Source organism: Typopeltis vanoorti, chromosome 25 (assembly GCF_054136105.1).
Source record: "Typopeltis vanoorti isolate ZY-2024b chromosome 25, IOZ_Tvanoo_1.0, whole genome shotgun sequence".
In the NCBI taxonomy this organism is placed as follows: domain Eukaryota; kingdom Metazoa; phylum Arthropoda; class Arachnida; order Uropygi; family Thelyphonidae; genus Typopeltis; species Typopeltis vanoorti.
The window spans coordinates 50,035,115-50,059,461 of record NC_143573.1 but is presented as its reverse complement, the minus strand read 5'-3'; the positions used below and the strand labels follow the sequence as shown (position 1 = coordinate 50,059,461).

The 24,347-nt window shown below is 35.1% G+C and overlaps 1 protein-coding gene across 1 annotated transcript in view; it reads right to left on the bottom strand.

Annotated features, from left to right (window-relative positions):
- Window positions 1–9,471: 9,471 nt before the first annotated feature.
- Window positions 9,472–24,347, bottom strand: part of LOC150092735 (vesicle transport protein GOT1B) — an 81,031-nt gene continuing 66,155 nt past the window's right edge. Inside the window, exon 5 of the mRNA XM_090414682.1 lies at window positions 9,472–9,754. Coding sequence (XP_090270808.1) covers window positions 9,710–9,754 — 45 coding nt within the window. The 3' untranslated portion in view covers window positions 9,472–9,709. The remainder of the gene's footprint in view (window positions 9,755–24,347) is intronic.

Here is a 24,347-nt window from a genome sequence, read left to right as displayed (position 1 = left end):
AATAAGGACAACAAATCTGAGTGGGATAGTTAATATAAGGCATCAAGGTAGGGTTGGGGCTAATTGGGGTCTTAAATTCATGTACACTAATACTAGGAGTATTAGGAACAAGAAGGAAGAGTTTTTGGCCATGGTTGGCACTTCCAGACCACAGGTTATTGGTATTAGTGAAACATGGCTGACTGTAGATGATATAGCTAGTGGGATTGAATGTGATGGGTATAGTGTGTTCAGGAATGACAGAGAGAATAAAATTGGGGGAGGAGTATTGTTGATGATAGCTGATGAGCTACAGCCAAGGAGAATAGAAGTTGAATTGCAGGATAGAGAAAAGAGCACATTTGAGGCCATTTGGTGTGAGATTGTGGCTAGCAGAACTAAATATACAATTGGGTGCTGCTATAGACCAGGTGATGGAAAAGATGGTGGTGACAGTATGCACAAGCAAATAGAAGAAATGAGTGGAAGGAGGGTGATTATTATGGGAGATTTCAACTATGGTCGCATTGATTGGAGTGAGGAGAGGACACACGGGAGGAAGGAATTGGATTTTATGCGGTTATTAAGGGATAACTATCTGCGACAGCATGTAATGGAAAATACTAGGGGTCAGAGAGTGCTTGACCTAGTAATTACATCTGAGGATTTGGCTGTAACAAATATGACCACATTGCCACCAATCGGTGAGAGTGATCATAGGATCTTGATTTGGGAGGTGGCTAAAGGTGTAGAATTTTCAATTAAGACAGGGTACATGTGGAATTATCGGGCTGGAAAGTATGACAAGCTTAGTAGTTTGATTGGCTCAGTGCCATGGCATGTACAACTGCAAGGACTAGAAGTTGATAGTGCATGGGAGGTGGTTAAGAAGTGCTTGCATGAAGCAATGGCTGATTGTATACCTAGAGTCCGAATAATAAATCAAGTAGGGGTTAAATGGATTAATAACACCATTAAGCTTGAGCTGCAAAAAAAGAAACAACTATGGAGGGAATTTAAGGAGAAAGGTGACCGGCAGGCACATGAACGGTATAAAGCGCAGGCCAGAAGGGTGACGAGTGTGGTAAGAAAAGCAAAAAAGGATTACGAAAGAACATTGGCCATGCGGGCTAAAGAGAATCCTAAACAGTTTTTTAGATATGTAGCAAGTAAAAGGAAAAATGTACATGACAGAACGATTTTAAAGAATGCCGATGGTAGGGAGGTAACTGAATCAGTTGAGATAGCTGAGTTACTGAGTGAGCACTTTGCAAGAATATATCATCCAGGTGGTGACATTGCAGAAACGAATAAACCAGTAGATTATACAGGAATTGTGGTGAATGGAGTGGAGGTGAGTAGTCTATTGCATAACCTCAATGTCAATACATCTGTGGGGTTGGATGGTATACCAGCTCGTGTAGTACGAGAAGCAGCTAATGAATTGTCAGTACCCTTGACCATTTTGTTTAATTTGAGTCTCGGGTCTGGGTTAGTCCCGAGCGGGTGGAAGGAGGGGAAAATAGTTCCACTGCATAAAGGTGGTTCCAAGACCGGTGTTGTAAATTACCGACCGATTAGCATATCAGGAATCATTGTCAAGGTTTTAGAGAAATTAGTCAAGAAAAGAATACAGGATTGGATAGATGAAAATGGGATATTGTATGGGGGACAACATGGTTTTGTGAAGGGTAGTTCATGCCTCAGTAACTTGCTCACGTTTTATAACACAGTGACAGCTGAACTGGATAGGGGTAATGGGTTTACAGTGATACTACTGGACCTTGCCAAGGCCTTTGACTGGATACCACATGGAACCCTAATCAGTAAACTGGAGCAGATGGGGATAGATATAGGGTTGGTAAGATGGATAGGAGGGTGGTTGAAGGAAAGATACTAGAGAGTGGTTTATTCAGGAATGGAGTCAAAAAGACGTTTTGTGAGTAGTGGAGTGCCGCAGGGCTCTGTTCTTGGACCACTGCTTTTCAATTTGTTCATCAATGATATTGGAAAGGATTTGAGAGGAAGTGTTCACTTGTTTGCTGATGATGCAAAGTTGGGTAGAGCAATTGTGAGTGCACAGGATGTCAAAATTTTACAGGATGATTTGGATAGTTTGGAGGACTGGGCTAGGAAAAATGGATGTCAGTTTAATGTGGCAAAGTGTAAGGTTATGCACTTTGGGGTGAAAAGAATAGCAGCAGTATATCGCATAGGTGGAACCGTACTCCAGGAGATTGATGAGACCAGGGATTTGGGAGTGCTGGTGGATAGGGAGTTGAAGTTTAGGGGGCACATTGCAAAAGTAACTAAAACAGCTCACCAAATCACTTGGCTTATGAAAAATACTTTAACATACAGAGAGAAGCAAGTTGTTCCTCTGTATCGAGCCTTGATAAGACCCCATCTGGACTTCTGTGCCCAGTTATGGGCACCAGGGTTTCTTCGTGATGGGGAGAAAGTGGAGAGGGTCCAGAGACGAGTGACCAAGATGATAGCAGGTCTGTGGAATGAACCTTATGAGAATAGGTTGAGGATTTGTGGGTTGCAGAAATTGGACGATAGGCGAAGGAGGGGTGATATGATTGAGACATTCAAATTACTGAAGGTTTTTATAAGATTGATCCAGAAGATATTTTTGAAAATATGACGGTTGGTGGGAGGACTAGGGGCAATGCATGGAAGCTGGGTAAGAGCGTGGTTGACAAGGGTGTTAGAGCTAGGTTTTTTACTTGGAGAGTGGTGAATGAGTGGAATAAGCTTCCAGAGTCTGTTGTGGGTGCTACGACCGTGAATGAGTTCAAGGCAAGATATGATAGATACTGTGTGAATGTTGAATAGTTTTACCAGACATGATGTTAGGGCCTCCCTCGATGAGTCTGTCGACTCCTTGGAGTTTCCCGGAACAATAATAATAATAATAATAATGTGACGCAATGTTTACACGTCAGAAACTGCTCTCTTCATGAAGCACTAACGCTTCATTATCGTCATGAAGATGGCAATGAAGCATTAGTATAGTGTTTAATTTTAGGAATCATACAAAGTCTGCAAACAATTAGGGGAGTCTTTAACGGGAATAAATGCAAAAATATAATATCGGTGATACTAATATTTCCTGGATGAGCACCACACACCAGGAATATTTGCCCGAGATATACTGTATATATATATATATATATATATATATATATAGTGGCAAATTACGAGGTCAATCTTATTATTCGTGACATCTCCAAGGAGTCCGAAGATATCGCAGGAGGACACCTACAACTGTCTCAACCACTACACCGATATATATATATATATACACACACACATAAATTTCCTTCTGCTAGGACTTAGGACTATAAGAGCAGTAGTTTTCTGCTGTACTCCCATTTTCCTGAAACAATTTATTGGTAGTTTAGGCTCACTATCAGCAAATGCTTGAAGGGTAAAGAGTCCACTAATCTTCAAAAAAAAAAAAAAAGTCAAGGCAAAAGGAGATGTGCCTACACCCTTTGGAGAATAAATGCATCGAAGGTTTTTATTTTCTCTATCCCTGCATGTTGCATTTTAGTGACATAACTATGTGGTCTGAAAGGTATAATCACTTATCCAGATAAGGAGTGCAAGCTGAACGACTAGTTTTGTGCACAATATAGAAAATAAGGAGCGATTTGGTCTTGACCGACTCCGAGTGACATCATCATAGACTGCTGTAATGTTCACCATTTAGTTCATGATTTGTTGCAGTTAGAATATTGGAAATGGAATGTTTCTCTTCTCCATCACTAAATGGAGAAGAGAAACAGAAAGACCACGTAAGTAAAAAAGAAAAGGGGGGGAGGGGTAGAATGTCATAAATGGTTGTACCTTCTGTCCTTGAAGAATTCAGGACAGTTGGAGCTATTATAGGTTTGTGCCAAAAATTAAAGTACTAAACTCCATAGCATTTGTTTCCATGGAAGAGATGATGCATGCGAGCATGCAATGAATCACCAGAAACAATGATCAGGTTCAACTTGGCTGAAAATCATATCATGATCAGCCACACATATTGGAAAGCTGTGGACTGGAGTGCCTTATCACCATGTTAATGGAGTTCTTTGAGTCTGTATTCCACAAATATCCAAAAGTGTTCACAGAGGAGATCAGCTCGCTTTCTTGTACTAACCTGGTTCAACATGCTGTTAAAATCAATTCTGATGTGCCCATATATGTGAGACAATATCAGACCCCACTAAAGCACATGGACACACTCAAGAAATTACTCTTAGAATACGAGAAAGCTGGAAATATTGAAAAGTCAAATTCTAGATGGAATAGCCCACTTATTTTAGTAGAAAAGCCTAATGGTGGGTTAAGGTTTGTACTGGACCTGAGAGAAATCAATAAGGTCACTATACCCATAGATTTTCCCGTGTGCAAGATTGAGGACTTGTTGATTGGCCTGGAGGGAGCTAAGTACTTCTCCAAACTAGATCTGAACTCTGGCTATTTCCAAATTCCTTTGAGGGAGGACAGAAAATACTTTGCCTTCACCACAAGATGGCAGAAGTATCAGCTGTGTCGACTACCTCAGGGAGCCAGGAACTCAGCCACGAGTTTTCAGAGCCTGATGAATTCTGTGCTATCTGATATGCTGGGAGAAGGGGTTATCTGTTTCCAGGATGATCTTCTGGTTTACTCATCTTGCGTCGAGGAGCATAAGAGACTATTAATAGGGGTCATGGAAAGACTTAACAGAGCTCAGTTATCCCTAAAGTGTTCCAAATGCCAATTTTTTCTCAAGGAGGTAGAGTATTTAGGTCACGTGGTAAATGAACACGGTATAACACCCACAGAGGAAAACGTGACTACCATATTGAAGGCAAGAACTCCCTCAACTGTAAGGCAAGTTAGGAGGTATTTGGGAATGATCAACTTTTACAGGAAATTCATTCTCCAATGCACCAAATTGATGGAACCTATAGTCAGACTCCAAAGAAAAGAAAGCATATTCTTTGTGCTACAATTCCAGTGTCAACTACGAGAAAGGGAAAGAAATCGATGTCCACGTCGCGAGTTGTACAGCCGTTATATAGATGATTCAAAGTGTGTCCTGAGTTACGACAGGTTAAGACCGCGTAAGCATAGTTCAATTCCAAAAGGAACGTAGGAGAAACAGATTATCGGAGAGGTTATACCAAGATAGTTCGATCAGAAAAAGGTAGAGGCCCATATGGAAAGTTCAAGAAAGAAAGGTACTGTAAAATATATCTCGTGTTAACTAAGATTCGTCTGTATTAGTTATCATTATTCTAATACTGAACTGTTGAAGTGACCAAGAAAACAATACTAGGACTTTAGTATATGACAGAATATAATGAAAGTAAGCTTACCAATGTTAATATTATATGAGTAATTAAGTGTCCTGAGAATTTTGCATGTCTAATATATTGTATAAGAAAGTTTAAATGTCATAGTTATGTGTCAGTGCAGTAAATGGTTTAGTTAATCTACTTAAGTTTGGATAGTTAAATAGTGTGAATTAATCTTATATGTCCGTGTCAAATGAATTTATGTGTTGAATGTGTATGGCGGCATGATCGTAATACCCATTATAGGATCATAGCTTAATTATTTATAAGCTAATGTCAGTTTGTAAATATTTAGTATAGCATTGAATTGAGTAATAACTAATATTTGAATTGTACCATGTTAAGGAATTTAATAAACCTTTTGTCCAATGATAAAACAGTTGTCTGAAATTGCTGTCCAATGCACCACTTGAAAAAATTACGAACCTAATCACGTGGGAAATTAATGTGTTAAGAAACGAGATAAAGTGTCACGACTGCAAGATAGTTTCACTTTCTGACATATTTTAGTTCTTTCTCCTTGTTTTTGCATATAATATCTTAAACTAAATATCTCAAAAGGTGCAGCATAATACAAATATTAGGGATACTAAGGGGAGAAATAACTTAGATATTAGAAAAAATTTTGGTGATATCTCGAGCATAGATAATGGTAGAACATAGATGACAGGAAATTACTAGTTAGAATAAAAATCATAAATTGGGACACAACAATGTCTTCAAATCAGATAGAAATGATTGTGTATGGTGGGTGGGTGCCAGAAGAATATTATATTAACAGTATATCGTCTAATCTCTTATGTAGTGTTCTAGAATGGAAATGCTTCTCTGTGTTTAAATAAAACTCGTGCAAATACAACTGAAAGTGAACATCATGTTTTCTGGAAAGAAACAAGATAACTTCTCTTCCCGTTTCCCAGCCAAGGACAAATGTTTTCTTTTTCTTATCCATCAGATATGTTGAGAAACACCTGTGAACAAATCTTTTCCATGTCCATTTCTGTCATCTTGAGAATTGTGACCTTTTCTTCAGACTACAGTCAAGTTCTTTTTGGTTGTCATTGTCTTCTTCTTGATCATCTTCCTCTAATAAATCTGCTCAAGGCAAGCTGGGCTGTGTTCAGTAACCTCTAAATTAACATTTTCTGGAGGAGTACAAACTCTATTATTTGTTGTTTAAGAATTATATCTGTGATATTTTTTTTTCTGTGGTTAGGTTCATATTTGAGTTTTTTGTGTTCTGAACAGTGAATCCCAAAATCAGTGTCTGCAAAATTAAACATTTTTGATAGAAGTCTTACACAAGTGCAAACTAAATAGCATGCATCTCAGCTGTATAATTACTTCAATTCAATGGAGATTCAACTGGATATAATGGACAGCCAGTGCACATCTCTTCCTCTTGAAAAATGTTTAATACATCATTGATGTGTCAAGATCAGTTGACTTTAGTTTACTTGCAATGGATAGAAGTATCCATACCTCCCCCCTCCCTGACCTTTGGGGGATGTCTGGTGGTTTTTCTTTTTCAGCAGTGCACTTGCCATAATTTTCTTACAAATAGTTTATCATATGGATCATTTTAGGAGTTAGCAGCATGACCATAATAGGTCATGTAAAGCACTTATGATCATAAAGTTCAGCTATACTAATTACTAAATGGTGGAAAATACGTTTGAATTCCTTTTAATAATTTCTTAACTACTACTTTCTCAGCATAAGAGGATTTCGGAACAGGTATTGGTGGCTATCTTTCTCTTTGCACTCTGATGCATTTTGTTCCGTTTTTATTTTTTGTATTTCTTTTTCATAATTCTTCCATCTTTAGTTCATTTTGAGGTGTCATAATTGGTATTGTTCCCATTGATGTTGTACTCAGTACTAATGACTGTTGCTGACATGTTTCAAGAAGAATTTCATCAGGATAATTTTAAAAAAAAATATTTTGGGATATCCTGCCTGTACTTTTAAACTCTTGAATAAAGAAGGGTGAACATGTTTCTTATTTCTGTTATCAAAATGCAATCTGTAATTGTTTGGGGCCATGGATATTTGAAGATGAAGGATTCATATTCAAGAGATTTTCTTAGTTTGGTGCTAGAGATCCCCACCCACCAAGAAGCCACACATGGATGTTCACTATCTCACAAACAAAAAATATACATGAAAGTGAAATGACAGGGTTATTCCCAATGCTATCGTAGCAGTGCAGCAAGCCTTGGGTGTCCCAAAACCCTGGTATAGGAGACTTCCACCAATGCCACTGGTCCCTGCAAGCAAGAAGCCCACTAGCCAGTTGATTCAGGAACACCCATCTTGCTAAAGCAGGAACCAAAGTAATGCAAGATCACTAGGATCTCCCTTTTCAAATGTCCACAGGCTGCTCTGCATGGTGGCAGATCCCATGTGGTCTAGAAGATAGGATAGTAAAAATAAATAAAAATTAAAAAAAAAAAAACACTCAGGAAATGTAGAGAAGAATATGGAAAAAGAAAAGTACAAAAAATGAGGATGAATGCAAAGGGCCAGTACCATCACTGGAGGTCCCTCCACCAATAATTATCCCATGTGGGGGGTGGAGAGTAGAATTGAGATGGAGCCATCATATGATTATGGCCTTTCCTCTCTAGTTTTGCCACCTGTGCAAAACTAAAGTATGATTTCACCTGAGATAAGTACCATTTTCAAAGTTGCCTATTTGCTGTGCTTGAAGTGCCACTAAAGTTTTTGATTTCTGTCTGAAATGAGCAGCTTATAAGCACACTGACACTGAAAATCATTTCGTATTTCACTGCATAATGTCTCAGTTGATGAATCATTCCAGACGTAGCGAGAAACATGAGTCAAATGCAAGTCGGTATTTATAATATAATTTAACTATCCCACATAAATGAAGCCAAAAGAGATGGAGGAGATATAAAACATACAAATTACTAACAGGTTCTTACAATATACATGTAAGAAAAATTTTGCAGCTCATGGCAGGTGAGGAGAGAACTGAGTGTCATCTCTGGAAAATGAAGTAGGAGTGGTCAGGAAGAATGTCAGGTTTAGGTCTTTTTCACGGCACGTAGAAAGCGAATGGAATAAGCAGTCAATGAATACTGTAAGTGCATCATCAGTGAAAATGTTTATAAGAAGAGATAAGTATCAAGGAAATACAACTTCTGTAGCCTTCCTTCAATGAGTCTTTGACTCTCAGGAGTGCTTACATATAATATAAACTAATTCTCTTTCAAGTTGTGTGTAATTGCTCTCCCATATCATCTTCTCCTAGAATTCCTCCTACCAGAATTCAGGACATTATAAGCATTTTTTAAAAATAGAATACCTTCTTTTTATGCATTTTGCATCCACAAAAATTGTAAACCTGTAGTATATTAGTACCATTGGTAGGCTAATAAACAGTGAAGTGATCTAACACTAGGGGACGAGTCCATCTTCCACCTTAAAACAATCAAACTTCCACAGCCAAGAAAATATTCAAACCTACAGCCTGTTGGAAGAAGAAGAATGAGTTTAACCACTCAGCCAACTAGACCAGCATTGAAAAATTGCAACAAAAACAGCATTCTGATAATTTTCATAAGTTTTGTTATGTTTAGGTCCAATGTTAGCCATCAACAACTACTTTTTGCCAAAAGCATATTTTGCCCATCTCTTGAAGTACTGGTTTCTGCTCATGTATCCTGCACACCATGTCAGATGCTTAATTTACACCCCCGCCCCACACACACATTATGTTGTAAAAATGTTAGGACATCTCCTTTTTGTGAAATATTGCACAATGGTGACAAAAACTTTATAGCACAACAAAATATAAAGACAGTGCACGCTAAATAACCACAATTGCCCACCATACCAGAAAATGTGCATAGTTTACAGTTAAATGACTTTCAGCAAAGTTAAGCTGATGAAAAATATTGTGTTCTGCCTATTATGCATTAATGAGCTCTCCAAACCACATCAGGGAATTATCTTATAAAGACTTAAGCTGTCTAAGAAGAAGTAAGGAATAAAAAATAATACATACTCAACCTGAAACTGCAGGAGCAGTTTTTAAGCTAAAAAACTATGGTTTTTAAAGAAAAATGTTATGTGGTAATAAAGAACTCATGCATAATCACAAGAAAGAAATATAACACACTTGCTGTATAAAACAACATTTAATAACAAGAACTTCATTGGGAAAATAGTTTTCTTTTTAATAAAAACTTTCTTCGGACTTTATTAATTAAACACATAACATTTATGATATACATCATATTTTGCTTCAAAAAACAATAAGGTATTGTACAGTAATAACGTGCAGTCTTCAATGGATATCCATTTTTTGTTTCTGCATGGAGACTGAACAATGAATGCAGAAAGAAATGCATGATATTTCAGACCATGGATCTACTTGCATCCCCAGCAATCCTGTCTACAAACTACAAATGAAAAAAATTAGTTTAACAAACAGCACTAATAAATCATACTTAAAAATATGCAAGATTTCATCATAAACAGTATGTGTTTTCACTTAGTAATGCAAATATCATAATTATTAATATTATAACAAAATAATCAATGTAAACTGAGAGTCAGACTCCATAACTATCTGTAACAACTCATTTTTCCTATATGCCATGCAGTGTTATTCAAGGTCAAATCAGTCCAAAACCAATAAGTCTCCCCCCCCCCCCCTCCACACACTTTCATTGTAGATAACTGGAGGTGTTCGAAAAAATAATATCCATAGAGCCAAAGTCATATGTGCAGTCTTAAACTCAACAAAACAGTTGAACCTGTTTTTTAAACCTGGTTATTAATGTTGCAAGATGACTGGAGCTATCTTCACAGAATCCACCTATCTAAATGATGTTTAAATTTTTAACTGAAAAATCTAACTTATCTGTTTCTTATGATAAACAGGTCTGGTGCAATCAGCGTCGTCGCCAGATTAGATCATGCCCTGAGGGCAACATTTAAATATCACCCCTAAAGGATTATAATATTAATTAAATGTTTACTTTACGGGGATATCACACAATAAAACTGTTTATAAGCTCTTCTAAATTTAAATTATAACCTATGTCTTGGGTCCAATCTGTCTTGGGTCATTGCTGTTCGCAAATAATTTTTAATCAGTTTAAGCTTGGAAAAACTTCTTTCTGCACTTGCTACGCTAACAATTCCTGTTAGCATGGCGACAGCGCCTACCGCAATATGGCTGAATGAGCGCCCTTATTAAGCCACACAGTGAGGCAGGCTGCCTCTATGCTACACCCTGTTGACAGTACGGTGCAATCAAAATTGATACACAATAATGGCAAATTATACACTGATGAGAGTCTTTTTTTTCCCCCCACATATAATTATAGGAATCCTTTGAATCTCTTCCCAATCATAATTTCTTTACAGTTACTAATGTACCATGAATAGTAGATATGGTATTTGTCACTGACAGTTTGCTCATGTAGATGGAGTGTAATCTGTCCTTTTTCTTTCTGGAATTGTCAAAGACTAGAAGTGAACCACCAATTGTGATAGCAAACTTTAGACAAAGCATCATACCATTTCAATGGAAAATTCAATCCATATTAAGAAACTATTTTGTTACCATTACACTATCTAGTGTTATTATAAATGATTTTTCATTTGTACACATTTAAATGCCAAAATAACTTGAGACAGAAATGAAATTTTCACACTACCAAGAACTTTCAAAATTTTATAGGCTATCAAATGTGAAGCATTTTAGTCAGACTATGGATACTGTAATAGTGACTTATTCCCTATATACTGCAATTCATGTCAAGTGAATTAACAGGCAACAACCTGCTTTAAACTTTTTCTCTCTCTCTCTCTGTTCTAGTTCATCAAGATTTTTTTTCTTTTCTTTTTTAAATGTTGTTCACATACACGAGAGGTTGGTTAATCAACCTACAAAACATTAGTACTGTGGATGGATAGAGAATTGGAAAAAGAGAAACTTGTTCGTATGTGATTTGAAAACACGCATATTTTTTGAGAAACACATAAGAGGAGAGAGTATTCCAAAGTACAGCAGAAGAAATGAAAAAGGAGGAAGAGAAACTTGTTCTGCAAGTCATATCAAAAAAACAATTACTATGGAAATCTTTTAAAGATGCATGCCACAGAAACCAAGCATCTGTGTGAAATTGGGCAAAGTAAACTGGTGAGAGAGAGAGGTCAGTAATTAACCTAACTGCCCTTTTCTGTATTGGGTCAAGTATTTTTATAGAGAAAGTGTGAGAGCAATATTCGACAGTTGGGTAGATTTCTGATTTGCATAGGATTAATAGTTATTTGGAGGTAAAGTAATACCTTAAGCAAAAGACAAACAATTTTTGGTATACTGAAAAGGTAATGGTTTAATGTGCTTATGCCAAAGTGTTAAGAAACATCTTGTGATTCAAACTTTTCCACAGTATTTGTCTAGAGATGGCAACATGTATAAGCAGATCCTCTGCTGATCGGCAGTAGCAGAATCTATACTGATGGTTGTTAATAGTTGGGTGCCTTCAAGGTAGCATAGGAGTTAGATGACTTTCTCTCTCTCCATTACTTTGAAGAGGACTGAGGTAAGAGACTGGGCAGTAATTTAATGGTAGGGATTTGTCACCTTTTTTTGGGAATTGGATGAACATAGTTTAATTTCTAGGTTATGAGGGTAGATACCAGTGGAATATGAGAGCATAAAAAGGCAACCTAGGACAGGAGTCAGATCTAGTGCACACAACTTCAGCGCACTCAGAGGAATGCCATCAGGATGAGAAGACTTTATGACATCTAATTTGGACAAGATTCTTCTGATATCTTTCTGGCAAAAAAGGGCAGAGAGGACATTTACCATGATCAGCTATGCATACATTAGAGAAAAAGTATGAATGCTGGGAGATTGGCTTTTTCTGTAGGTGATGATGCAATAGAGCCATCTGAGTATAACAGGAGTGGGAGAAGTGTTGGTAAAAGTTACAGCCAATTGCTTTGGCAAGAATCCAAAGCAGGAAACTTGGTTTTAGCTCTTTAGTAATCTTGCCAAAGCAATTGGTCATAACTTTTACCAAGACTTCTCCCATTCCTGTTATATTCAGATGGCTCCTGTTATACTCAGTTGTGGATGCACTGATAGTTTGCTTGCAGCTGTATTGGGCTTTGGTATAAGTGATAAAGATAGATTTCTTGATGAAAGCCAGCTGCAGTATATGCTTGATTCTTTGCCTGTACAGCCTTGGAGATCTTCTTTTGGAGATCCAATGCATAGAGATGGGACGGTTGTTTAGAATAGAATGGGAATGTTTCCATACCTATGAGGATTAGTTTGGTGATACACTAAGCGGATGTAATTAAGTTGGAAAGCCAGAAACAATACTCCAACCAAGGGAATAAGGCATGGACATTATGAAGGTTATCCAACTTGACTGAGAGTGGCTGTCTGAGCATTCCTTGAGAGAAGAGAAACATTAAATTGTTGCCTGAGATACCTAGAATACATATAATATATGAATGTTTGTCCTGGTGATCCTTTTATTATGTGTCCTTCACTAGTAATCCTTCCAAGTGCATCAACATGTACTTGGAAGGATCACTAGTGACAGAACTATGGTGTTTGGGGTTATATGTATGGTGATCATACATATACTTTATTTAAGATGACAGTCCTTTATTTCACTGCTGTCCTTTAGATTTTTTTTTTCTTTCTAAAATGGCCATTTTGTCCTTTATTTTGTGAATTGAAATAGTAAATTGAATAATGGTGTGCAGCACATGGCTCATAGAAACATGAAACTGTCATTTCACCGGCACTCGCTAGCCATGTGGCATATATAGTCGTGTCATTCATATACATGTTGTAAAGTTGTGTCACCAGTAGATGGGTTGAAATTTTTAAATATTTCACAGATAAACATGTATCTTTTAATAACATTTTAAAAATCATTGAATTTTGCTTATGTCTCCCTGCATCTAATGCTCTCCCACTGAACAAGTATTTTCATTAGTGAACAGTATGTGGACCAGTGGGAAAAAACCAATTAAAAACTAAAACATTGAAGAATGCATTTATACCAAATGTAACTATGGCATGAATTATATACAGTTTTATGAATTTTTAAAACACAAAAGTTCATTCTTGTGAAAAGTATCAAAATGAATTTTTTTTAAAGTAATAATATGATTGTTTAAAATGCTATGTATATGCTTATATTTTATAATAAATGTTATAAAGCTTTTTAGTTTTAGTGAAACAAATACAACCTGCTTTTTTTTTTTTATTACGAAACAATTTCTGATTTGTCCTTTATTTTCTCAAAAAAAATATGGTCACTGTAGTTATATGGTATTCTGGTAGGCACATGGCTGGTAATTAGCTTATGGAATTAACAACGCATATAAAGGATATTAATTAAAGGCAACTTTAATGAATAACTTCAATATTTCGGCAACGTCACGTTGCCATCTTCAGGAACATAAAAATATGGTATGTGCAAGCACTAACAAAAGCAAATGAGGAAGAAGGCAAGAAACTAATATTGTTCCTAAAGTCCTAAGGGTGCCCTCTGGTGGGCTAATTGGGTTGTCTTGGCCGTTGGCCTGAAGTTCTCATAATGCAAGTCATTTCATGCACCCAAATTTGTTGAGGTTTGGAACGTTTTTTTAGAGCTGCTGATGATTCCTTGAATAATCTTTCGTACTTAAACTTGCTGCGGTGTATTATTTTAGTTTTCTTCCAACGAATTATATGGTGGGTATCTAAGGCATGGTCTGCCAGCCCAGGGTGGCTGTACTGGTGAAACCGGATGTAGTGTTTGTGAATAACTTCAATATTTCGGCAACGTCACGTTGCCATCTTCAGGAACATAAAAATATGGTATGTGCAAGCACTAACAAAAGCAAATGAGGAAGAAGGCAAGAAACTAATATTGTTCCTAAAGTCCTAAGGGTGCCCTCTGGTGGGCTAATTGGGTTGTCTTGGCCGTTGGCCTGAAGTTCTCATAATGCAAGTCATTTCATGCACCCAAATTTGTTGAGGTTTGGAACGTTTTTTTAGAGCTGCTGATGATTCCTTGAATAATCTTTCGTACTTAAACTTGCTGCGGTGTATTATTTTAGTTTTCTTCCAACGAATTATATGGTGGGTATCTAAGGCATGGTCTGCCAGCCCAGGGTGGCTGTACTGGTGAAACCGGATGTAGTGTTTGTGTTCTGAAATCCTGATATTTGCTGTCCTGCCTGTTTGGCCAAAGTAGGACAATTTGCAGCTGCAAAGGACCTGGTATATACCAGGTAAGTCTAGGGGAAGTGGTTGGTCTTTGGTAGAACAGATAAGGGATGCCAACTTTTTATATGATCTATAATAAGAAGTTAGGTCATATTTTTTGAGGATATTGGTTATTTTCTCAGAGGTGCCCTGGATGTAGGGGATGGTGATAGATTTGGTGTAATCTTTATTGTGGAGGGGGGTTGTGGTTTACTGGTTTTAGTATTTTTTGGAAGTTATAGCCATTGGCTAAGAAAGTGTTGAGGATGTGGTTTAGTTCAGTGGTTAGGGCATCGTCATCTGAGCAGATTAATTTTGCCCTGTTATATAGTGTTTTTATAACCCTGTATTGTTGTGAGGGGGGGGGGGGATTGCTGGTGAATGTATCTGAGAAAATAACCAATATCCTCAAAAAATATGACCTGACTTCTTGTTATAGACCATATAAAAAGTTGGCATCCCTTATCTGCTCTGCCAAAGACCAACCACTTCCCTTAGACCTACCTGGTGTATACCAGGTCCTTTGCAGCTGCATATTGTCCTACTTTGGCCAAACAGGCAGGACAGCAAATATCAGGATTTCAGAACACAAAGACTACATCTGGTTTCACCAGTACAGCCACTCTGGGCTGGCAGACCATGCTTTAGATACCAATACAGAATTCGTTGGAAGAAAACTAAAATAATACACTGCAGCAACTCTAAAAAAAACGTTCCAAACCTCAAGAAATTTGGGTGCATGAAACTACCCCAAAGTTGGGAGACTTACATTATGAGAACTTCAGCCCAATGGCCAAGACAACCCAATTAGCCCACCAGAGGGCACCATTAGGACTTTAGGAACAATATTAGTTTCTTGCCTTCTTCCTCATTTGCTTTTGTTAGTGCCTGCATGCACATACCATATTTTTTTTGTTCCTGAAGATGGCAACGTGATGTTGCCGAAATACTGAAGTTATTCGTTAAAGTTGCCTTTAATTAATATCCTTTATATGCATTGTTAATTCTATAAGCTAATTAATTCCAAGGCTTATACATTGTATGACCAATGTATAAGCCTTGCTACTAGTTAGGCACATGAATAATTTGTGTAAGGTCGTTAGTGAAGGCAAATGTCTCAGCATCTCTACCAGCTTAGTCAGTGTAATTGGAGGAAGAAAGCAAGCTGGTGTTGAGCGCATTAAAATCTCCAAGGAAGATAATTTGCTACTAGGAAAATGGTACTGGAGAAGGTTAACATTTAAGGAAAGAAATGTCAAACAGTTCAGAGTGGTTGTGACACAGGGCCAGTTTTATCATTAGGTGAACCTTGGCAATCGCCTATGGGTGCCAGATTTTATTATTATTATTTTTGGGCTACTCCAGGGAGTCCTTAGACTCATCGAGGGAGGCCCTAAACATCATGTCCACACAACTATACGACATTCTCACAGTATCTATCATACCTTGCCTTGAACTCGCTCACTGTCATAGCACCCGCAGCTTATTCCACTCATTTACCACTCTCTAAAAGTAAAGAACCCAGCTCTAACACCACTGCTAACCACACTCTTGCCCAGCTTCCATAGGTGTCCCCTAGTTCTCCCACCACCAGTCCTGATCTCAAAAATATCCTCTGAATTAATCTTATAGAATCCTTTTAGCAATTTGAATGTCTCAATCATATCTCCCCTTTTCCGCCTATCAACCAGTTTCTGTAACCCACAAATCTTCAACCTGTTCTCATATGGTTCATTCCATAGACCTGCTATCATCTTAGTCACTCGCCTGTGGATCCTCTCCACCTCCTCCCCATCAAGAAGGAAACCGAGGTGATCAAATCTGGGCACAGTAGTCAAGATGAGGTCTTATTAAGACTCGGTACAGAGGTACAATAACTTGCTTGTCTCTGCACACTAAGGTATTTTTCAACAACCAAGTGAGTTGATGAGCTGATTTAGCTACTTTCGCAATGTGCCCCCTAAACTTCATCTGCCTATCCACCAACACTCCCAAGTCCCTGGCCTCATCAATCTCTTGGAGTACAGTTCCACCCATGTGGTATACTGCTGCTAATCTTTTCACCCCACAATGCATAACCTTACATTTTGTCACATTAAACTGACATCCATTCTCCTTAGCCCAGAACTCCAATCTATCTAAGTCATCCTGCAAGACTTTGACATCTTCTGCATTCACTATCGCCCTCCCCAACTTTGCATCATCAGCGAACAAATGAACTGTTCCACTTAGATCTTTCCCTATATCGTTAATGAACAGATTAAACAGCAGTGGTCCAAGAACAGAACCCTGCGGCACACCACTAGTCACAGGCCGTCTTTTGGACTCCACTCCTGAATAAACCACTCTTTGATATCTCTCCATCAACCACCCACCTATCCATCTCACCAACCCTATATCCATTCCCATATGTTGTAGTTTACGGATTAGAATTCCATGTGGTATCCTGTCAAACGCCTTTGCCAGGTCCAGCAGTATCACTGTAAATCCATTTCCCTTATCCAGTTCAGCCGTCAGCTTGTTATAAAACTTGAGCAAGTTACTCAGGCAAGATCTTGAAAGAATCATGATCATGAAAGAATGGATAAGAAGTGTAGTTTGACAGTCATGTCCATTAGAAGGGGCAATAATCCTTCATGCTGAAAAGAACACTTAACTAGATTACTTGGCATATGTAGTAGCAATGTTCAGTTGCCTACAGCAAGAAACTCAGTTGCTTGCCATTTGCTCGGTAACCGGAATCTAAGTTATATCACACTAAATACCTATGAGTTATATTCATTTTGCTACTTGTTTTTATCATATAATTATAGTTTTTAATGCCAGCGCAAAATAAGAAATCCTTTCATACTTTCTTTTCACTTAATATTGTATCACTTTGGAAGATCAATGTCACTATCAATTTTTTGGCTAATTATTTTAATCACCAATACATTTTAAAATTCTCCCAGAACTTGATTGAAGATAATTATTTTTGTCAAACAATTATTTTATAAATTCATGAAAATTTAAATCTAAAAATGAATACAGCCTCCATCTGTCCCTAATTAAGTTTTCTTTTTTATTCATAATCTTAGTTCGAAGGTTAGTTCACAGACTGCGCGAAGGTTCGCACTTTTAAATTTTGCTTTATAGAGAATCAAATGTAAATCTTGAATCATATCATGTAACGCATAATTTTTATAAACGTAATCTGTAGGTTTTTGCATTTCAACTTTCTTGGTTTCCCCCAATCACTCCCTACAAATCGAAATAAACGGCAGTTATGAAGTCAACTGTTATGTACATATTTTCGGTATTATGCGGCAATTTTGAAGTAGCAATATTTTCTCTACACTTTATCCTTCGAAACATGTGTAAGTGCATGCGTCAAAATGAAATTTTATTTCCAAAATTTTCATAACAGAATTAATTCACCTTTAATGGCTAACCCCCTCCCAAAATTATCACCCCCCCACACACACACATGAAAAAAATACTGCTAGATAACCTATGTGCACTTTCTTTTTGTTTGAATTCATTATTTTTCCAAAGTAATTGTACTGTTGCAGTTTTACGCAAAAGACAAAGGTGAAGAATCTCTGATAAAATACCAGTGGATATAAATTTTTGATATTAAAAAGACTACAATCGGAAACCCTGAGTAATGTTTAACATCATTTGTTGTTCATTAAAAAAAATGTTCCTAAAATTGAAATGTGCGACCCATATAATTTTATTTTCAAGGAAAGAAAGCAAAATGTCATATTTATTTCAATAAATGTTATTTAAAAAATATAAATATTTGACATAATATTTCCAATGCAAACAAACATTTTGATTATTTATTTTCGCACATGTGAAATTCGTTTTTATTTGGGAAGAGACACAATAAATAAATTGTGCAGCAAAAAAGGGTCAATATCATAAGACAGCAAAGAAATTCAAAGTAATACATTGCATATAAAGACAATAATCCGTTAATGGAGGGGGGGGGGTAATTGCATTTTAACAGATGAAGTTTCATCAGCATTCTACATTTTTATTAGGTCAAAGGGATTTTGAGTATATTTGCGAACAGATATATTCAACATAACTTAGCCAGTTTTGTTGTAAAAAGTGCCGCATTTGCAGAAATATTAGCGGCATAATAATAAAATAGCAAAATTCATAATGCTTCAGAATAATTTGATAATTTTGATAATACTAAAACAAGATGAGACACATCTGTAGAAATCTATCATTATTATTAGAGTCCTTTTAATTATGAATTCCATAAATATATATTTAATAAATTGGTTGTATTTTTGTGTTTTTAATTAAATAAACTAGTTTCATTTTGTCACAGATGCTTTTCGCTTCTGAACTACCTGGTCTATTGTTCTTATCAATATTACTAAATTCCAATCTCCTTCTCTGGAAATTTACTCTTAGTAAATGTTTGACTTGTATTGACTAACCATTGAGTGACTCAGCAGTTTAATCCAGAGATTAAATATATAGTCGGTTTAATCCATAACATTCTTAAGAATATTTCACCCTGTGATTTCCCAGAATCCTGTTAAGAAAGAACAGATAGCTGAGTATTGAACTTGCGATCATTTTGAAACACGTTCCTGAGACAACAGAGGTTTCTTTATGTGCTGCTGCTATTTGTATTAATTAGTTGGGTAAGAGCAGTTTCTATATCACATAAACAGAGCATTTGATTTTCAAGTTTATTATTATTTATAAATTAAATGATTTTTCAGTTCATTTTTTTGTGCATCAAGATTCTAGTTATTTTAGGATAAAATGTCGAGTAAAAAGTGGATGTCAGCGAGAGCATAGCAAGTTATCGTTACTATTCATTGTCTGTATGTTTTAACTAAAGCTGGAATTATTATGCTTATTACTGCAACTTAAAAGAATCAAATCTAGAGTTATATATATATATATATATATATATATATGACAAAAATATAATTATACAAGTTATATATATATATATATATATATATTATATGCATTTTATGTGAATCCCATGCTTCCAGTAAGTAAGGTGGCCTCGCATTAAGCAACAAAATTTACCTTTCACCTAAAGTTGTGTGGTTGGAAAGCAGATACGTTAACCATTCTGTCAACCAGAGAGGCATACTATGCATGTTACTGCAAACTGAAATGTTTTATATTTATATTTAGATCCATGTTGTAATTCTATAGATATAATGATTTTTGCTACAATTTTTATTACCACAAATTCAAAATTTTTATTTTTAGTGAGAATATCTGAACTTTACAGTTGATGAAGTTCCTATTTTTACCTTGATTAGCAAGCTTAATTGGATTGCATTTAAATTCTTTTCTTTTCTTTTAAAAAAAAACTTTTAACCTTATACTAAATTATTACCATACCTTTTAATATTTTTTCGGTATTCAGAATTTTTGTAGCAACTATGATGCTTGTCAAACAAAATCAATATTCTCAAAAATCAACAACCAACACTGCAATTGAAATCTTTCGCAGAAAGATTTTGGATATAAACATAGATATAAAGAAATTAAAGACGCATTACTTGTACTATCCATTTCTCCTCATGAAAAACCTATTTCTAAATTAGAGAGCTCATCATTGGCTGAACATTTTGAGAAACCAGAAATAGCAATTTTAACAGTTGCGTGGGACAAAAGTTTACAAAAAATAGATGCTACTAGTAAATCTCTACAAGATCCCGATATCGATTTGTTTTTAGCTAATAATTTGTTACAGTCTTATATTTTATTTTAGATATAAGAAATAGTTTTGCTGCTGTAAATGAAGAAGCGAATTTATTATCAGATGAGACAAAATTTAAAGATGAAAAGGAAAGAGTTAGAAAACGAAAAAAAAAAAAAATGAGTGACAAAGTTTCACAATCTAACAATGAGATTATGTTATGCGGGAAAGAAAATTTCGCTGTGAACCCTTTTAATGTCATTTGCAATAAGCTAATTTTGGAAATTAATGAAAGAACAAAAAGCTATTTTTTCGGCAGATTAGATATGTTTGGCATTTTTTTTTTTTTTTTTTTTTTTTTTTTTTGAAGAAAGATATAGATCAAGATAAGTACAAGACTACTATTAATAAAATTTTACAAACTTATGGGACGGATGTTCATCCAGAAAAATTTATTGATGAAGTTAAGCAATTTTTAATAATAATGAAGGAAGAAAATTCTTTAATTAAAAATATGTACAAATTTATAAACGATGGGTTAAGGTCTATTTTTCCGAATGTAGAAACAATTTTAAAAATATTTTTGACGATGCCTATTTCAAATGCAAGTGCCGAACGTTCATTTTCAATGTTGAAATGAATAAAAAATTATTTAAGAAGCAACTTGAACCAAAATAAAACAAGTGACCTGTCGTTATTATGCATTGATTCAGATGTAATAGACTTGATTAATTATATCATTTTAGATATATTTGGTAAATCCAAAGCCAGAAAAAAAAATTTTAGTTATTGATTTTTTTAAATTTAAATTTGGACTGATTTATTTTTATACGTTTTTTAAAATGCAAATATATGTATAATATATATATAAAGTATAATATATGTATAATAAATGCAAATATAAATAAATATTGGTATTTCTCAAAATACCAATGTTGTATTGTGTTATTAAAATTAGTTATTATGGAAATGCTGACTTTTATTTTTGAGGCCTCATAATGATGTTGTGCCTCGGGCCTCCAAAAGTATAAATGTGGCCCTGGACACTGCCTGTTTGTAATACTAGCAGTGAACGCTCATTTTCTGTACTTAAACGCGTTAAAAATATTTACACAATTCGTTAAGTCAGATGTATTTGAGAAATTTGCCAATTATGTCCATAGAAAACGATGTTGTTGAATTATTAGATTATAAATGTATGATAGATAAGTTATATAATTATAAGGTATATATAACTAATAAATACTTCATTAAGTAAATGTATAAAAATTTATTTGTGAATTACTGAATAGTTTAAAGTTCTGTTTTTTATAATTAAGTTTATTTTTATTTATAAATATTTTGGTTACTGGATTTTGAAAATGGATAAAAAGAAATTGGGTTTTCAATATCGCAAACATAAAGCGGAAAAGGAAGAAAAATTGAAAAAACAAGAAGGTGCATTTTTAAAATATCTTTGCCGAGAAGATCGTAATCACGTACAAGAAGAAAATCTTCAAGATTATTCGTTGAATAATTTGTCTATAGTTTCGATTAATGAATTGGAGAATTCTACAGATACCAAAAATTGGATTAAAACATCGAAGGAGAAATCTACAGATCATATGAGTATTGTTGATTCTGAAGTTGGTTGTTCTACAAATCTAATCATAAAAGGATTTGATTTTACAAATTTAAATTATAATGATCCAGCAACTTGGTGTCCTGTAAAATTTTCCAATATCAATCAATTACGTCAACTATTAGTCAAAGACAAGTTGAAAATTACCATAAGTGGAAAGAATTAGAAATTCGAATAAAAGAAAAGAAAAGAAAAGAAAACCATTGATGAAGAGAACTTGCTAGTTATTAGAAATGAGGAGAAACATTGGGTGCAAGTATCAGAACGACTCTTTGCTTTAGTTCAGACGTTAGCTATTCAAAATTTATCATTTCGAGGAACAAATGAGACATTGTTTTCGCATGGAAACAGAAATTTTTTGAAATTTGTCGAATTTCTAGCCAAGTTTGATCCAAAAATGGATGAACATTTTTGAAGAATAAAAGATAAAGATACATATGTGCATTATCTTGGAAAAGATATTCAAAATCAAATAATAAACATCTTTGCCAATGCGATAAAAAAGAAAATTTTAGAATCTGTTGTTGCCGCAAAATATTATTCCATAATTATTGACTGTACGTCCAACATTGGTCACACGAAACAAATGAGCATAGTACTTCGATTCGTAGACACTAGTAATAGCATTTCTATAAAAGAACACTGTTTGGGATTTATAGAAATAAAAAATACTGCTGGAGAATTTTTATCAAATGAAATACTAGGAACTCTAGACAAATTTTCATTACCAATACAAGATTTACGAGGTCAAGGATATGATAACGCCAGTAATTATTATTATTATTATTATTCGTGACACCTCCAAGGAGTCCGAAGACTCATCGCGGAAGAACACCTACAACTGTCTCAACCACTACAGAGAACCTCTACTACGAATCATCTCCATCGACGCCATCTACCGCCCACCTCCACCACTACCACAACTAGTATTTTTTGTCTGTAAATTGCGTGTGTTCTGAAGGGCTGATATGTCTGTATGCGGAACACCTACAACTGTCTCAACAACTACACCGAACCTCTACTACAAATCATCTCCATCAAAGGTGATGTAAAAGGTGTGGAGTGACCAATTTCAAATATTAATCTGAGAGCAATGCATGTACTCTGTAGTTCACATTTATTAAATTTAGTAGTGAACTGCACTGCTAATACTTTAGATGCCACAGCATTTTTTGACGTGGTACATCGTCTATATGTATTTTTTTCCGGTTTGACCCGTCGATGGGAATACCTCAAAAGACAAGTAATTTTACACTCAAACCAGTCTGTGACACAAGAGGGGAGAGTCGAATCGACTCATTAAAGCCCCTAAGATATAATTTGTCCGAAGTTTGTGAAGCACTGCAAGAAATATCTCAAGATGATAGTTTATGTGGATTAAGTGGAAATACCTAAATTAGATGCAAGAAGTCTTCTTAAAACTTTAAGGAAGTTCAAATTTATTGCATCCTTAATAATGTGGTATAATATACTTTTTGAAATAAACTTTACAAGTAAACAACTTCAGAATACAAGCTTTGATATAAATGGTGCCATAAATTGTATTAATGATACAAAGAATTTCTTAATGAAAATCTGAAACGAGGATGAATTTGAAAAGATGTTAACAGATGCGGAAAAAATCGCTGAAGTCTTAGGTGTAATGCCTAATTTTGAACAAAAAAGAGTTAGACTTAGAAAAAAAAAAAAGAAACAATTTGTTTATTAAGCAGAGGATGAATTCATAACAGATTTTAAACAAAAATTTAAGGTAGATTTTTATTTTTCAATTACTGATACCGCAATTGTATCTGTTAATGAAAAATTCAAGCACATGTCTACAATTAACGAAAAGTTTGGTTTTCTTTTAAATATATATGAATTTCAAAAAATTACTTCAGCAAAAATGCTTAAAAAATGTTTGATATTGGAAAATTATTTAACACATGATAATTCTAGAGATATTGATGGAACAGATTTATGTAGTGAATTACAAATAATAGCAATGCAAATTCCAGAAAATACTTCCTCATTAGATGTCCAAAGGAAAAAATAATTTAGAAAATAGTGTTCCAAATGTGTTTATTGTTCTGAGAATTTTTTCGACATTGCCAGTATCAGTAGTTCAGAAAGGAGTTTCTCGAAATTAAAACTTGCACTCACTCTACGATGGCTCAAGAACGACTCACTGGTCTGGCAATAATATCGATAGAGCATGAAATCGCATCTACAATCAATATAGATGAATTAATTCAAAACTTTGCCAAAGCAAAAGCCCAAAAGATTAATTTTTCATAATTTTTGTATTCAAGATTAATTTTCTTGCTATACAGATATTAGAAGTAATGATATATGTATACAAATGTATTGGTTTTGATTAATAAATTTTATATATAAACTTTTTTAAATATAAATGTTCTTAATGATATTATTTTTATAAATATCTACATGTGTAGGAGTACGTGTGCTTGTGTGAGTATGACA